Consider the following 16,592-nt stretch of genomic DNA (forward strand, 5'->3'; position numbering starts at 1 on the left):
ATTCCAAAGGCATTCCCAATCCTCCTGGAAGAAGAGCACAGCCCCAAAAGCAAGGATTTCCCTTTTACGGGAAGATTATTCCACCGAGAATCCGGTGGAAGATGAGTTTTATTCCAAGCATCCCTGTAAAAAACCAATGGATCTGGTGCCAAGAGGAGGAAAAATCCCAAATATTCCTTGAAAACCGGCTGTTTTTAAGGATAAACCACGTGAGCTGGGCTGGAGAGTGTGGGAAAGGTTAATGCAATTAACAGGGAATTAATGACATCAGCCACTGCTTAATCCCGACCCACCCAGCCGCGACCTTTTCCCAAAAATCCTCATTTTTCCCAGGATCCGAAGGATCTGAGAGGATGCTTGGAATGAAGCAGAGCTCAGGACAGGGGATATCCAGGCCTGGAAAAGCCGGAGGAGGAGAATCCCGGTTTTCCAGAGCCTTGGAGCAGCTCCATGTCCCGGCTGCCTCATCCCAGAGGGGGAATTAATTATCCCAGGAATTAATTATCCCAATGAACGGCTTGGAAAAACTCTGAGAACTTGGAAAAAACTGGGAGCTGAGCTGGGATAGCTGGGAAAGGTAGGATGGGAAGGGAAGGCTGGGAAGGTGCCTGGAGCTGGGAGGATCCCGGGAATCTGGTGAGGGGTGGATCCCGATTTTCCAGGTTGGGGGAAATCCCAGCATCTCCCAAATCCCAAATGCAGCTTGGGAGGAGCCCAGAAATGTTGGGAAGGGGGCTGGGAGTTGGGAAAGATGGGAAAGCCAGGGGAGGCCCTCATCCGAGCTGGGATGAGTGGGAATGCTGAGAATGGGGTGGGAATTTGGGAATTTGCAGCACTGCCAAGGATGGGACAGTTCCCTTCCTGGAGGGAATTCCTCTGGCACGGTCAGGAAAACAGCTCAGGCTCCAGCCCTGCAATCCCAAATCCCAGCTTTGGGAATAGTGGGGAGGGCAGGGAAACATCCCAGGGATTCTGTGCCTCAGATTTGTCTTGGAATGTTCGGTGGGATCCCATCCCAGCTCCCAGCCGGATTTGTTTTCCTGGAGAACATCCATGATCCTGCTGCGGATCCCGGGAAGGGGAGATGCTCAGCACCTGGAAAGAATTCCAAGGATTCTGATCTCCTGCTGGCACTGAGCGGGATCCGGGCGCTGTGTCCCGGCCTCCCCCAGCACCGGAGATTCCGGATTTTCCACCGGCATTCCTGAATTCCCAGCAGAGATCCCTGAATTCCCACGACCACCCCTGAATTCCCAGCAGGAGCAGGGATCCAGGTTGGTGCCGGTGCCCTCTGGAATGTGTCTCCCGCAGCCCAGGAGGATTCCCAACGGGAATTGCTCCAGCGGGACTGGATCCAGGCACCGCATTCCCAGAGTTGTGGAGCAGAATCCCAGCTGGAATTCCCGACCCGCGGCGTGTCCCGGGAATGGGAAGAGCGGATCCCGCTGGATGCGGCCTCGTGGAGCGGAGAATTCCTGGATCCGGGAGCGCCTCGGGCTCCCTCTCCTGGCGCTGCCGGGAGGGAATCGCTGCGGAAATCTTGGGAATGGGAATCTCACCGGGAGCACGGGTGTGGTCACCGCGGGGACACACGGGACAAACCTTGGGATGAGCGGAATTCCATAGAAATTCAGGATCAGGGATCTGGGCCGGGATAAGGAATGAAGCCGTTCCCAAAAATTCCCGTTTCCCCCCCTCGCAGCATCTGCAGCCCACCATGGATAATTTTCCATCTTTCCCCATCCCACCCCTTGGGTTATCCTGGAATCTCGTTTCCTGCTGGGCTGGATGTGAGCAATTCAAAAAAATCCTCGGGAAAATTCCCACCTGGCTGGCTGGGAATGTAGGAAGAGCGGAGCTGGATTGGTGACCCCAGTCTTTCCATGGGATTGGTGACCCCAGTTTTTCCATGGGATTGGTGATCCCAGTTTTTCCATGGGATTGGTGATCCCAGTTTTTCCATTGGAATTGGTGACCCCAGTTTTTCCATTGGAATTGGTTTCTCCAATCTTTCCATGGGACATGGTGATCCCAGTTTTTCCATGGGATTGCTGATCCCAATCTTTCCATTGGAATTGGTGACTCCAATCTTTCCATGGGACGTGGTGATCCCAGTTTTTCCCTGGGATTGCTGATCCCAATCTTTCCATGGGATTGCTGATCCCAGCCTTTCATGGATCACCCTCCCCCCCCAATCCCAACCCCACCCAGGGACAGGTGGGACAATTCCAGCTTTTCCAGCTCTTCCTCAGCGCCACCATTCCCTCGGGAATGAAGGGTGGATGATCCTCCTTGGCAAAAACTGATCCTTAGGGAAAAACCCCCGGAGCTGCTGCCGTGGCCCTTCCAGGGATTCCGGCCCCGGGACATTCCGGAGCCGCGTGGCCGAATCCCGGCACGTCCCTGGCTCTGCCCACAATTACAGAGGAACGGGAAAACCATGGATACAGCACCCGGAGAGCCCTGGAATATCCGCAGCCGCCAATTATCCGGAGGCCGGTGTTTGGATTCCAGAGCGGATAATTTATGGAGAAGTCCAGGGCCGGGCGCTCGTCCCTGTGGATGGAAGTTCCTCTGGAATAGCGATACCTGGCGCTGGGGGCGCACGGACAGCCCCGATCCCGGGATTTGGGAGGGAGATGATTCCATTTGTTCCGCCGGGAGCGGGAACAAACAGCTCCGTCTGCTCGGCCGCCGGCAGCTGGTTCCCATTATCCCTGGAAAAGATCCCGATTTTTCACTGGGAGGGGAATCTGGAGCCGCCTTGGCTCATTCCAAGTATGAAGTGAATGCGGAGCGCGAACGAGAATTCCAAGGGGTGAAGGGATCGGAGACGAGGCAGCTCCTCCCAGTGGGAGCTGGAATTCCCAGTTCCAAGTGGTGCCCTCTGCTTCCAGTCCTCCGGAGACCACCAGGGCTGGGAATTCCTGGGAAGTGTGGCTTTGGGGGAGAAGCCCTTCCCAATGGAAAATCGCTTCCAAAGGAACAGGAGAGGGAAGTGGGAGCTGAAATTCCAAATTTCCAAGTGGTGCCCTCGGCTTCCGGTCCTCTGGAGACCACCAGGATTGGGAATTCCTGGGGATGGAGTGTAGATTCCATAGGATGGGAAAAGCTTGGGAGAGGGTGACGGAAAGGGAGCAAGGCAAGAGATCCAGGGAAGAGGTTTTGGAGGAAAAGAGAGGAATTTGGGGAATTGGAGTGTCCAAGAACAGGCTGGCTGAGGCTTGGAGCCCCCTGGGATAGTGGGAATTGTCCCTGCCCATGGAATGGGAAGGGTTTAAGGGCCCTTCCCACCCAAACCATTCCAGGATTCCATAGTTTCTGTGTATCTATGTTCAGTGCCTATCCCAGCTTCCTCATTTTCTGCCCATTCGGATTTCTGTGGAAGTGGAAAGAGCAGCGGGATGGAGGAAGAGGAAGCTGTGGGATCCCGGGAAACCCCAGCAGGAGAGGATTAAACAGGGATTAATGGGAAAATCCAAGAGGTTACAAAAATTCCGTGGAATCCAGATGGACTCAGGTGGGAATCTCCCTGTGTGGGCGGCTCTGCACCGTTCCCATTCCCAAATCCAACATTTTCCCAACATCCCTCATGGACTGAGGATTGTGGTGACCCCCTGGAATTGTCTGGCAAAATTCCTGTCTTTTTCCAAGGCCAATGGAATAAAGCTCGAGGAATCAGAGGGGGAAAAAGGGGGAAAAATTTGGGATAAATCCTGGCCCAACATTCAGGTTTACGGGGGATATTCCCAATCCAACAGCGTTTGGATCCCATGGACTCCCTGAGCTGCGGGAGCTTCCAGGAAATTCCCAGAGTTTTCATATCCCATAATTCATCTCCTATAGGGAGCGGTGTCCCTGGAATGGGAATGAGGGCGGCACGGAGTCTCCCAGCAGGAATCCTGGAATTCCACTGGGGGCTCCTTTCCCACCCCTCCTCATCCTGGGGCCTCCCAGGCTCCTACAGGGGTATGGAATTCCATGAAAAGGGAATTTGCGGCTGCCCCGTGTCCGTCTGCCGGGGAAAAGCTGGATTTGGAAACTGTGGGATCTGGTGGCAGCTCGGAAAACAGCCGGAGGGGAGCATGGAAAAGGCTCCTGGCAGGAATCCTGTTGGAAGCCAGCCCAGGGAACTGAAGGAGCGTTTTCCATGCCTGGATCCAATGTTTGATGGATGAGCTCGGCACTTGGCTCCACCGGGAATTTTAAAGGCAAGCCCGACACCTTTGGCTCGGCTCCTGGTTTTCCCCTCGCTCCAGGAGCATTCCCAAATTTCCTTGAGATGATGGGGGGGGGGGGGGGACACGGGACCCCCCAGTGCCTCCCACTGAGCCAAGGATTCCCACAATTCCCAGGAATGGGAGCAGGGCTTGGAAAGGGCCAGGGGAGCGCCCCCCCCCCCCCCCCCGAGCTCCTCATTCCCACCAGAATTCCCAAGATTTGCAGCCCCCATCTGCCAGTCCTGCCCCATTTTCTGGGAGCCATCCCAGAATTCCTGGGGCTGATCCTAGAGATTGCCACAGCATTTTGGGGAAAGATCCCAGGACCCATCCCAGCATTTGGGGAAAGATCCCAGGATCCATCCCAGAATTTGGGAGGCTGATCCCTGGATTCACTCCAGGATTCTGGGGGGAAATCCCAAGATCCATCCCAACATTTTAGGGGAGCCACATCCAGAATTCTTCCCAGAATTTTGGGGAGCAGATCCAAGGATCCATCCCAGTATTTTGGGAGGATAATCCTAGGATCCATCCCAGTGTTTGGGGGGGGCAATCTCTGTTTTCCTGTGTGGAAGAGGCTGGAATTCTTCTTCCCTGTTTTCCTGGCTTTGGGAAGAGCTGATGCTGTGGGAGAGGCTGGAATTCTGCTTCCAACTTTTTTTTTTTTTGGAGCAATTCCCCAGAGCTCTGAGCTCAGCAGAGCTGATGGATCGGGAATGAGGGATCCACGTGCTCCGGCTTGGAGCTGCTCCCGGGTATCCGGAGGGACAAATCCCAATCCCAAATCCAGCTCTGGAGTGGGGTTTGCTGTTCCCGAGCATCCATCTTTCCCTGGGAAGTGGGGAAACCTCTGGAGCGGGATAAAATCCCTGCACGCCCCCCCTCCCCAGCTCCTCCTGCGCTGAAATCTGGGAATTCGGGAATTTGTTGTCATTCCTGGCCTGTGTTTACATTCCTGGTTTCCAGCCTGGTTCTTCCCAAACTCCCGAGGCAGCCGCATCCAAGGCCAGATGTCTCCCACAGGTCGGGATCAAGGAGCTGCTGCAGGAACAGCTGGAGCCTGGAAAAATCCAGAAAACCTCCTGGGATGATCCCAAAAAACAGGGAAGGAAGGTCGGGAGTGCGGTGAGATGGAAGCACAAATTCCTGTGGGATCTGGGGGAGCTGGGATTTGGATCCAGGGATTTGTGGGTGCCATTCCCGCCCGTGGAGAGGGATTGGAATGGGATGAGCTCCCCATTCCATGATTCCATGAGGAATTCCTGCTATCCAGGGGTTTTTCCAGACAAACAAAAGCTTTTCCTGGATCCAGGGGTCAGCTGGGAGCACACGGCCGGAGCAGCCTCCTCCTCCTCCCGGGTTTTTGAGGAGTCATCCAAGGATTTTAATCTGGGAAAAACACGGGATCTTCCCTTTGGGAATGGCTGATGTCATTCCCAAATCTGCATCCAGCTGAACTTGCTCCCTGGGATGAAACATTCCCTGTTTTCTCCTCCCCTCTCCCAGTTTTCTCCTTTATTTTCCCCCAGTTTTCCCCCCTCTCTCTCCCAGATTTTTTCCTCCCTTTCTTCTCAGTTTTTCCCTTATTTCCTTCCCAGGTTTTTATCCCCCTTTTTCCCAGTTTTTCCCTCTCCTCCCTCTCCCAGTCTTTTCCCAGAGGAGGTGACACCCGGACACGGGGAGGTGACACCCCCGCAGGTGCCACCCGCGGCCGTCGGTGTCCCCTTGGAACCCTTCCCATCCCTGTGGGATCCCACCGCGAGAGGCCCGGGATTCCAGATCGGAATTCCCATCTGGCATCGCCCCGATTCTAGGTTGGAATTCCCGGTTGGCACAGCTGATTCCAGGTCGCGATTCCCGGCTGGCTCAGCTGATTCCGGGCTGGGATCCCTGGCTGGCACAGCTGATTCCAGGTGGGAATTCCCGGCTGGAATCCGCTCCCTAAAGGCTGGCACGGCCTGGAGGCGGCTGTCCCCATTCCCATCCTTTCCTGCTGCGCCTCATCCCGGGATTCCAGGTGGGCACTCCCGGCTGGCGCAGCCGATTCCAGGTGGGAATTCCTGGCTGGCACAGCCCCGATTCCAGGTGGGCATTCCCGGCTGGCACAGCCCCGATTCCAGGTGGGCATTCCCGGCTGGCACAGCCGACTCCAGGCTGGAATTCCCACCTGGAATCCGCTCCCTAAAGGGTGTCCCGGCTGGAAAGGGCCGTCCCCATGGCCATCCTTTCCCTCCTCCCCGTTCCCTGGTCCCTCCCACTCCCTCCCAGCGCTCTCCCGCTGTCAGGGAGCCGGGAAAAGTTTGGGATAAGGGAAGGGATCTGGGATCGGAGCTCCCAGTCCCGCCGATGCTCGGGAGCGGGGACTGGGGCAGCCGGCGATTCCATGGATATTCCCAGCGGGATTCTCCTGGCCTGCTCCCTCTGCCTCCTGCCCGGTGAGTGCTCATCCCAATCCCCCCCCAAAAAAACCGGGAATGGCTTGGGAAAAGTGCTGGAGAAACCTTCACGGGGCTCTTGGAAAAGTTTTGCCGGGAGCGAGCTGGAGGCAGCTGGGAAGGGATCCTGGAATTCCCGAGAATTCCTGGAATCTCCCTGGGAGATCCTGGAATTCCCGGGAAGCTCCCGATCCCTCCTCGGCCTTGGAGCGGGATTAACCGGGATAACCCCAAAGGATCGGGTACTGGGGGGGAGGAAAGCTCCCTTTTCCCGAAATCCAGCTTTTCTGAGGTTCGTCCCGCTGGAAAACCGGGAATGCTCGGGGTTAAACTTAGGAGAGGCTTCAGGCGGAGTTTAATTCCAGGAGCTGATCCTGCGGCTTCTCCCGTTCTGCTCCGGGTGAGGGGGGCTGGGATGGATTTTTCTGCTTTTTCCAGGGGTTTTTCTTTGGGAAAAGCGACTCCCCCATTCCTGCTTTAATCCCATCTGGAATCCACCCGCGCCGGGAGCCGCCGAAGCGGGAAGAAAACGGGAAAAAACCCGGGGTGGGGGAAAAAATCGGGAAAAATAAAAAAAAAAAAAAAAAAAATCGCTTTTCCCCACTGCCACCGGCTCGCGCCTCCTCCAGCTGCAAACATTCCCAAACTTCCTGCTGGAAAACGCGCCAGCCTGCTCGGGGCTTTTATGGGATTGGCGCTTTTTGGGATTTTTTTTTTTTTTTTTCCCCTTTCTGCCGGGAGATCCTTTCAAGGGAGCCGCGGCCGCGCTGCTTTTCCTGAAATAATTGGATCCATGTGTGGATGGAGGCATGGATGCGGCTCGGGAATGGGATGTTGGAAAAATCCTGGCATTTGCCAGATTCCCGGGATATTCCCCCGTGGACACGGTGCTGGTCCTTAAAGGGGGGATCGTGGAAGGGGGATTTGGGAATTCTGCCTTGGGATGTGTGGAAATGATCCCTGAATTTGCTCCCTGGGATGAAACATTCCCTGGTTTTTCTCTCCTCTCTCCCAGTTTTCTTTCCCTATCCCTGGATTTTTCTGGCCGTGAATTTTCCCACTGGGATTCCCATCCTGGGGAGTTTCTGTCCCTGGATGTTTCTGGACCCAGGGATTTTGTGGGAATTCTGGAAGCACAAGGTCCTGCTGTAGCAAAGCCCCTCCGGAGCTTTGGGAAACAATTTTGGGAGAGCAGGAATGGGTTTTTTTGGGAAACAATTTTGTGGGAAGGCAGGAATGTTCCAGGATGACTGAGCTTCTGTTCAGCCCCAGCATTCCCGGCCTTCCCATCCAAATCCCGGGATTTTCCCTGAAGCCAGGGACAGACTCTGGGAGCTGGCAGCATTCCCTTGGATCCCCAGGAATTCAAGCCCACCCTGCTGCTTCCCAGAGATATTTTCCCAAGTTTCTTTATCCTTTAGAAAGTTTTCCTAGTTCAGCTCAATATTCCCTCTCCAGGAATTCCACCCCGAGCTCAGGCAGTGCCGGAAGCCAGGCAAAAAAAAAAAAAAAGCTGGATTTTCCTGACAGTCCAAGGAAAAACCAGGATTTTCTTCTGGGGAATCGGAAAACTCCGGGGAAAGGCAGCAAAATCCAGCCTCAAATTTTCATGGAAGCAGGACCAGGTTTGGGAATGATGGGAAAGCTTCCAGGCACTTCCCAGGGTTCCTTTTCCAGCTGGGAATCCCAAAGGATTCAGGCAGGGCAATTTTCCCCTTTTCTCCCCAGTTTTTTCCAATTCCCCCCTCCCTTTTTTTCCCGGCCTTTATTTCCATCTTTTCCCAAAGTTATTCCAATTTTTCCCCCGGTTTTCCCTCCTTCTCCCCCCCCCCATTTTCCCCCCTTTCCCCCCTTCTCTCTCCCAGTTTTCCCCCATTTTTTTCCTGGCGCTGGGGCCTTTGGAATCATCCCCATCCCAGAAATTTCCTTTCCAGGACTTTTCCTACCCCGATTTTCACCCTGGCAGGAAAGGTGGATTTTATTCCCGTCCTTCTCTCCCAAAGACTTTCTTGTTTCCCAACATTTTCCTTGACAAGAGTCAAAAGTTTGGATGCTCCAGGAGCTCCAAAGAAAAGGAGGAACTTGAGGCTCCCTCGGAATTCCAGGGAAAACCTGGAGCTTTTGATCACTTCTTTGGGATAGGGATCAAAGGGGGGAACTTTCAGATTTTCCTCATTCCCGGCAGGAAAATCTCTCTGGCTCCCAAATCTCCTGGATAACCTCTCCTAAAATTCCCATTTCAGCTGGAGCCGGTTGGAATATTCCCAGCTGGAATATTCCCAATATTTATTTTATTCCTTTCTTTTTGTCGGAGTTTTGAGGTTCCATCCGTTGCTTGGAATCTTCTCTCCCAGATTTTTTGCTTCCCTGGGATTGGGGTGCTCCAGCAGGAGCCACTCCCAGCTCCCCTCCCCGTTTTCCCGGAGATTTCCCATTTCATGGAATATTTCTGTTCCTTTTCCGGAATTTTTATCCTAAACCATGGAATGGGATTCTCCAATTTATCCCGGTGTTCCCATTCCCAAAAATCCTCATCCTGGGGGTCTGCAGTGCAAAATCCAGGATAATCGAGAGGAAAATCCATCTCCAACACTTCCTCTGCATCCAAGACTTTTCCGGATCTTGGAGTTTCTTGCTGGGAATCCAAAGTTCCCGAAATTCCGTCTGATCCCAGCGTGCTCCGGTGCCCTTCCCCCTTTCCCATCATCCCGTGGCCAATCCCAGCTTCCCTCTCTCCCGAGGTTTTCATTTCTTTGGGATGTGAAATGAGGTCAACGCTCCACAAAATATCTTGGCTCTCATCCCCGTCTCCCGGGTTTTTTTATCCCGGGATTTTTTTATCCTGGCTTTCCAGAATTTCTTTCTGGATCATTTGGAAGCTCCTTCTCCTCGGAATCCGTGGCCGGATTCCTCCATTCCCTGCTCCAGGAGCGGATTCGTTCCTGGGATTCCAAACATTCCCTTTTCCCCCGACATTCCTGCCTATCCAAACATTCCCGTCCTGGACTTTCCTGTCCTGCTGGCAGCTCCTTGATATCCCTAGAAATCCCAAACTGAGCATCCCGTCCCTGTCCTGGAGGGGGATTCCAAGGTTTTTCTTGGAATGAAGCATCCAGCAGGATTCAGGGAATCCAGTCTGGGATATCCCGGTTATCCGTGTCCATCCTGCTGCTCCAGCCCGGAATCTGGGCCGTGTCCCTCTCTTCCCATGGGTAGCATCCCCAGCATTCCCAAGATTCCCAATCCTAGGGCAATTCCTGATTTCCCAATTTCCCACCTGGATCTGGCTCCAGGCACATGGAGGAGCTGCCAGAGAATTCCCCAGATTTTGCTCAAGGAAATTTCTCTGGAATTTGTTCCCTGTGAGCACCAGAATCCCGGGATTGGGATGCCGTGGATCCTGCTCCCCCTGTTCTGTGGGAAGCGGCATTTCCCAGAGGGAAAGGACCAATCCCAGAAATCGGCTGGAATTCCATCCTCAGGCATATCCCCCTCTGGAGCTGCCCCTCCTCACACAGGGAATGGGAATCCCAGCTTTGGATCCTTGGGAAAACCCTCAGGAGTGACTGGGATCCCTTTTCCATGGATCCCATCCCGTGATCCCCATGGAAGTGGCTGAATCCATGGATTCCAGAGGGAGGAGCTCCTTTCTCCTTCCCCTTCCCATCCTGGCTCCAGGGAATTCCCAGGATGAGCTGCTGAGGGCTGGGAATGGGCTGAATTCCAGGAATTCCGAATCCTAAAGGAGCTCCCAGCTCCATGCCCAGGGCTGGATATTCCCTGGGATCTCCAGGATGGAGAGCGGAATTTTGGGAAGCTGCAGATGAGGTGGGGGCTGGAATGCTTTGGAATTCCCATCCTGGCTGGGATGGGAATGGGATCAACCCATCCCAGCATCTTCAAAAATTCGGGAGCGGCTTTCCCGGGATGGGAGAGGTTGGAAGCGCCTCTGGAATCATCGAGTCCAACCCCAGGCGGGAGCAGCCGGGGCGGGGCTGGGATCGGAATAATTCCATGGCCGGAACCTTTCCCGGATTTCGGAATTCCGAGTTCACCCGGGTGGAATTGGCGTCTTCCAGCTTTTTGGCTGACGGATCCTTGCCCTTTCTTTTCCCCCAGGATTCGGGAATTCCTTCAACATCGACACCAAGAGGCCCCAGATCATCGCGGGATCCAGGGAATCTTTTTTTGGATACACGGTGCAGCAGCACGACATCGGCGGGAAGAAATGGTGAGTGGGCTCCGGAAAACCGGGAATTCCCGGGGGAATTTCATCGGGAATTGCACCGACCCACCTGACATCTCCTCCAGAATTCCCAGGAATTGCTGGGCCAGGATCAGGTTGCTCCTGGAGGTGCCGGACGAAGGAAAGGTTTTCCTTAGAAAAAAGAGGAATTTTTGGTGGGATAAGGGAACATTGGGAATTTGGGAAGGGTGGGAATGGAGGGGCTGTTCCTGGCTGGATCACGATTCCTTGGAGCCCCCCAGGGCTGGAATCCCATCTGGAATTTGGGTCCAGGCCATCCTGGTTTTTACAGTTTGCATGGAGGAGCTGGGGCCTGGAGAATCGATCCATCGGGAATGTGGGATGAGCCTGGGATTGGCTCCGGTTTGGGATTTGGAGTGGGTTTGGCTGATCCCAGGGGAAAGAATCCCAGGGGATCCCACCCAGATATTGGCAGAGACCTTTGGAGCATTCCAGGAGCGCATCCGGATGCTCCAAAGCCCGTGGAATTCCCTGGAATTCAGGATCTGCCCCCCCAGGTGGATGAATCCAGGCTTAATCCCATAACCAATGCAATGGATACCCCTGGAATTCTGGAATCCGACCTTTGCCACCTGTGGAAAACCCTCCTGTGTCCTGAAGCTGAGATTCCCATTCCAGGGAATTCTGGGAAGTCAGGCTCTCTCTTTCCATGGCTCCCAGCCCTGTTTTCCACCGGGACTGGGAGTTTTTCCCATTGGGATCGTGCATCCTGTGGAAGGGCTGGTGCCTTGGGATGAAAGTTGGGAGTTCAGTGTTTCCCGGGATTCCGAGGGAAATTGCTGGAAGATGCCAATTCTGGGAATATTCTCATCCCGGTTGTATCCATAGGAGCCGTTTTAGCTCCATCCCAGCCGAGGGGCTGCAATTCCCAGGATTTCGGGATCCCTTATCCCGTTTTTCTGTGCTACCACCATGGTGGGATGGCCAAGGGCTGAATTCCCTGGAAACTGGGAATTCCTTCCTGCTTTCCCAAGCAGGACCAAGGACCATCCCTGGCTTCTTTTCCCAACTTTTCCTGCCAACATCCACAGGATCCACCTCTAGTTTTTCCTCCTGTGGGTTCCTCTGCTTGGAAAAACGGAATTTTTCCAGCGGGATCCTGTGGATGGACACGGACACAAAAACTCAGGACAGCGCTGCCGGAATCCAAAATTGAGCGGGAAAAGATTCCAGGGGAGAAGTTTGGATGCGGCTGAAAAACGGAGAAATCTGGGAGCAACCAGAAACCTCTGGAATAAAAAAAAACATGGATGTGCAGAGGGAGCTGGATCAGAATTCCAGGAGCTGGACAATTCCAGGAGCTGGCAGGACACGGAAGGAAAGGGAATGTCCTGAGGCCCCAATTCCTGCTGAGCACCTTCCAATCCCATCCCACAGAATTCCACAAAATCCACTGGAATACAGCGGAGACTCTGGGGCTCTCCCAGAATCCCAGCCATGGATGTGCCGGGACCCAGCTGCCAAATTCCAAGCGCGGAATCCGAGGATTTTGGCACCTCTCCTTCAGTCTGAGCCTTTCAGTGCTGCTTTTGGCTGCCGGGAATTGTTTGGGAACGGATTCCAAGAATTTTGTGTTTATGTTTTTTTTCCATATATTCCTGAGGGGAGGTTGGAGCGGCTCCAAACTGATTGGATTTTCCAGGTATTCTTGGGAGTCGGGGATTTTCCCCTTTCCCCCGAGTTTTCAAGGAACCACCCAGAACCATGGAAGTGCATCCCAGAGAGCGGAAAATCCATGGAAAAAATTCAGAGGAAAAAATTCGGGTTATTAAACTCTGGGGGGTGGGGGGGGAGGGGGAAATTCCACTTGGATATTTAAGGCTGGAAAAGCTCATCCATGTGGGATTTGATTTTGCTCCGGCATTTTCCAGAGCAGTGAGGGGTTTCCAGACCTCCTTTTCCACACTTTTTCCATCCTTTCCCTGGAGCTGGAGGTGCCTTCTCCGAGTGGGGATGGAAAAGATGACAGCAGGTGCCTGGAATTCATCCCAAAATCCACCGGAGCTCCGTGGAATGGCAGCTTCCCGCTCCCGGAGCAGGCAGGGAAAGGGGACCTGGAATTATGGGATCAGAGCATTCCCAGTGTCCAAACTGGGGGTTTTTTGGGAAAAATGGGAACTCCCGGTGCTGCTGGGACAAAATGACCGGGGGGGAATTTTGGGATAAGGAGAAGGAATTCCTGGGAGGAGGAAAAGGCTCTTGGAGAGTTTGAATCCCAAATCCCGGCAGGATGGGTGCTGTGGATGGATTTCTTTGGGAATAGTGAGCAGAATTCCCACAAACGGGATGTGTATCCCTTAAAACCTGGAATGGGAATGGGAGCTCCTGGATGTTTGGAGTGAACACAACCTGGAATTCTCATGGAATTTTGGGAAGAATCTTCCTGGAGGTTCAAGAGCAGGGATCTGCATCCACAGGGTCCTGTGGGATCTCCACTTCCCTCTGGAGATTCCCAAGAAAACTGGGAGTTTCCCAGGTGGCTTTTCCCAATCTCCCATTTCCACCCCAAACAAACCCTTCTCCTTCAGAGCCACTGTTGATTCCCAGATTTTTTGCCACCCCATCCCTGGAATGTTCAAATCCAGCTCGGAGCAACCTCTGGAAGTGGGGCTGGAATGACCCAAACCGTTCCGTGATTTTCTTGAAAACGAGGCCAAAAAGAGGGAAAATCCCCAGGAAAGCTGGGAATGGGGTGGGTGGCCACAGATCCTGCATCCCGGGCTGGGAGGGGGAGCTGGGAGCAGACATTATGGAATTCTCTGCGCTTCCACCAAAATATTCCAAGCGCTCCAGCGGCGGCGGCGGCGGCGGCCAAGCCACGGGAGAATTCCAGCCAAGAAAACCTCTGGCAGGAGCTGGAAAACAGAAACCCCTGGAAGTGTTTTTCCAGATCAGCACAATTCTGGCTTTCAATCCAGCCAGGAGATTTTTCCCTCTTTTTTTTTTTTTTTTTCCCCTCCTCCTTTTCCCTTTGCCCGGGCCCGGACCGGGATTGTCCAGGATCAGGGCTGGAATGGGATGAGCTTTAAGGTTTTTCCCACCCAAACCATTCCAGAATCCCTGGGTTTTGCTGGTTTGGAGCCTTTCCCAGCCTGCAGGCATGGACACATCCCATTCCCAGAAAACTGGGAATCGGGACCCAGCACTGGGCTTTGCTGGGAGAGCATTATCCCGGGATATTCCTGCTTTTTCTCTCCTTATTTTTTGGGGATGAAAGTTAAGAATCCATCCTCAGGCAGCTCGGAGCAGCCGGAGCTTTTCCCACTTAATCCCTGTCGGTTTTTTTTCCCTTTGTTTTCTCCGGGAGCAGGGAATGGAGAGGGAGGCCAGGCGGGAATTGTTTGGTTCCGATTTTCTTTCAAAGCCTCCGTTTTTGGCCAAGTTGTGGCGCAGGAGCCGCTTCCCTCTTGGGAATCCAGGGAAAAACTGGGAGCTTTGGGATGGTCCCAGGATGCGTGGAGGGGGAAAGCTTGGAAAAAACCCAGGAATGTCTCCCTTCTATAGCAGGATGCTCCAGTTTTCCTGGGATGAGCTGGATTATTTGGATATTTCTGGGAATTTGGGATAGCCCATCCCGAATTCCTGATTTTTTCCGTTTTGTTTCGGTTTTTTTGGAAGGAAAAATCCAGGATTTCTAGCCCGAGTTTCCAAGGAAAGGAAGAGTGGAGCAGCATCCCTAAAAACACCTTCCCAACAGCTGGAAAAGCCTTTTGTCCCGAGCTGCCAAGTTTCCATGAGGATTTGACAGCTCCAGCTGATGAATCATTCCCATTTAACCAAAAAGGGAAAACAATTCCATTGTTTTTTTGGGAGACAAGAATTCCGGCCTCGGGAGCTCGGCGGCCGCTCCGCATTCACGGCGAAAGCTGGGAATGTTTGGGTTTCCTTTGGGTCGGCCTCGTTATCCCAAAGGGATGATCCGACCCCGAGCCCGCTGGGTTTTTTGGGAATATTGATTGACGGGTGCTGTGATCAGATTAATATGGGAATATTAACCCATGGAAAAGTCTCCAAGAGCATTCCCTGCAGGATGGGGGGCGCGTCAGGCTGGAGCTGCTCCCAGAAGTTAATGAAATTCCATGTGTCTGGAATTCTTTGGGAATCGGGAATTGCACCAGGAGATCCTTGTTTCCTCCACCTTTATTCCTCCTCATCCTCAAGGTTTTCCCGTTCCCCTTCCTGATCTTCCACCTTTTCCCTCCTCTCCACAACCTAAAGGGACACGGGAGTGTGGGAGAGCCTCAGGAAAATGAGCAAATTCCTGAAAAATCCCAGATTTTCCTGGATGCCGTCGAGGACAGCTCCAGCTGGAGATGATTTTTCCCCGCGGTGAATTCCCACATTAAGCCGTAATTCAGGAAGTGTTTCCATGAGAATCCTGGGATTCGGGAGCTTTTCCATGGGTGAGCGATTCCGGCCTGGGATAAAAGAATGGGATGTTTGTCTTTGGAGCGGCAACATTTTTAAGGAATGACAATTCCTGGCCTAACAGGGAACATCTGTGCCGGTGGCTTTTCCAGCTGCTGGGAAGGGCCCTGTGGAGCAAAAGAGCTCCTGTTTATCTGGAGATCCAGACTGGGATGGTTGCATCCATAGGATTTTTGGGAAGCTAAAAAATAATTTAAAAATAAATCCCATTTATTTTGGGAGCGGGAGTTGCCATCGAGCTCGTGGTGCCGAGGATTTTTGGGATAGCCTGGAATGGAGGGATGGATTCCTTCGGTCCTGTGCTCTTCCTGCTCCTGGGCTGCTGGGTTGGAATGCCGCGGTCAAGGAAAAGTGGGAAAAATGTTTGGATGTCCCAGAAATATCCCAGCTGGAAGGTGGTGTCCTTGCTGGGGATTGGGATTTAGCAGCTCCCTCCTTTTGGAGAGCAGGAGAATTCCCGATGTCCACTGGAGATCCCAATGTTTGGAGCAGCTCCAGCTTGGGGCAAATTCCCTTCTCCAGGAAGGTTTTCCTGGGGGAAATTCCTTCCCTCCCCTGGAGATACCAACGTTCATCTCCCACTGCTCATAACTACCCTGGCTTGGAGAAAATTCCCTTTTCCAGGGTTTTCCCCGGGAAAATTCCTTTCCAATTCCCTCACCTTCCCCTGGAGATCCCAGTGTTCAGCTCAGGGCTGTTCACAACAGCTCTGGGTTGGAGCAAATTCCCTTTTCCAGGGTTTTCCGGGGAAAAATTCCTTGCGGATCCCAGTGGGATTTGCTGGAAGTGCTCCACCGGCTCCTTGTTGTTCCTTCTGGTTCTGCTGGAATCCTGCATCCATATCCATGTTCTGGGAATGAAGTGGGAGGTGTCCCTGCCTGTGGAGGGGATTGGGATGAGGTGATCCTTAGGGTCCCTTCCATCCCAAGCCATTCCCTGTGGAAAGGCTCCTCCCCAGGCCGTGGAGAGGAGGGACAATCCATAAGGATTCTGAGGGATTTGGTGCCTCCCTGCGCTCCCAGACGGGTTTGGATCCCTCCCTCCCCTCCAGGAATCCCTTCCTTGCGGCTGGCGGGAATGAATTCCATAATTCCGGGTGGCAGAGTCACATTCCCAGATTTTTTCCTCTTTCCAGCGGGAAGAGGAGGAGAATCTTTCCTTCCGCTGAGGCTGGGGCCCTCTCCTGCCGCTCCCAGATCTGGGAATTGTGGCTGGGGGGGGTTTTTCCCGGGGGGTTCCCGG

General features: G+C 53.6%; 1 protein-coding gene across 1 annotated transcript in view; it reads left to right on the forward strand.

Moving 5' to 3' along the window:
- Window positions 1-6,489: 6,489 nt before the first annotated feature.
- Window positions 6,490-16,592, forward strand: part of ITGA11 (integrin subunit alpha 11) — a 41,989-nt gene continuing 31,886 nt past the window's right edge. Inside the window, exons 1-2 of the mRNA XM_050978582.1 lie at window positions 6,490-6,655; window positions 10,775-10,886. Of these exons, the coding sequence (XP_050834539.1) occupies window positions 6,604-6,655; window positions 10,775-10,886 (164 nt within the window). The 5' untranslated portion in view covers window positions 6,490-6,603. The remainder of the gene's footprint in view (window positions 6,656-10,774; window positions 10,887-16,592) is intronic.

The sequence above is a fragment of the Serinus canaria genome, chromosome 10 (assembly GCF_022539315.1).
Source record: "Serinus canaria isolate serCan28SL12 chromosome 10, serCan2020, whole genome shotgun sequence".
NCBI lineage: Eukaryota > Metazoa > Chordata > Aves > Passeriformes > Fringillidae > Serinus > Serinus canaria.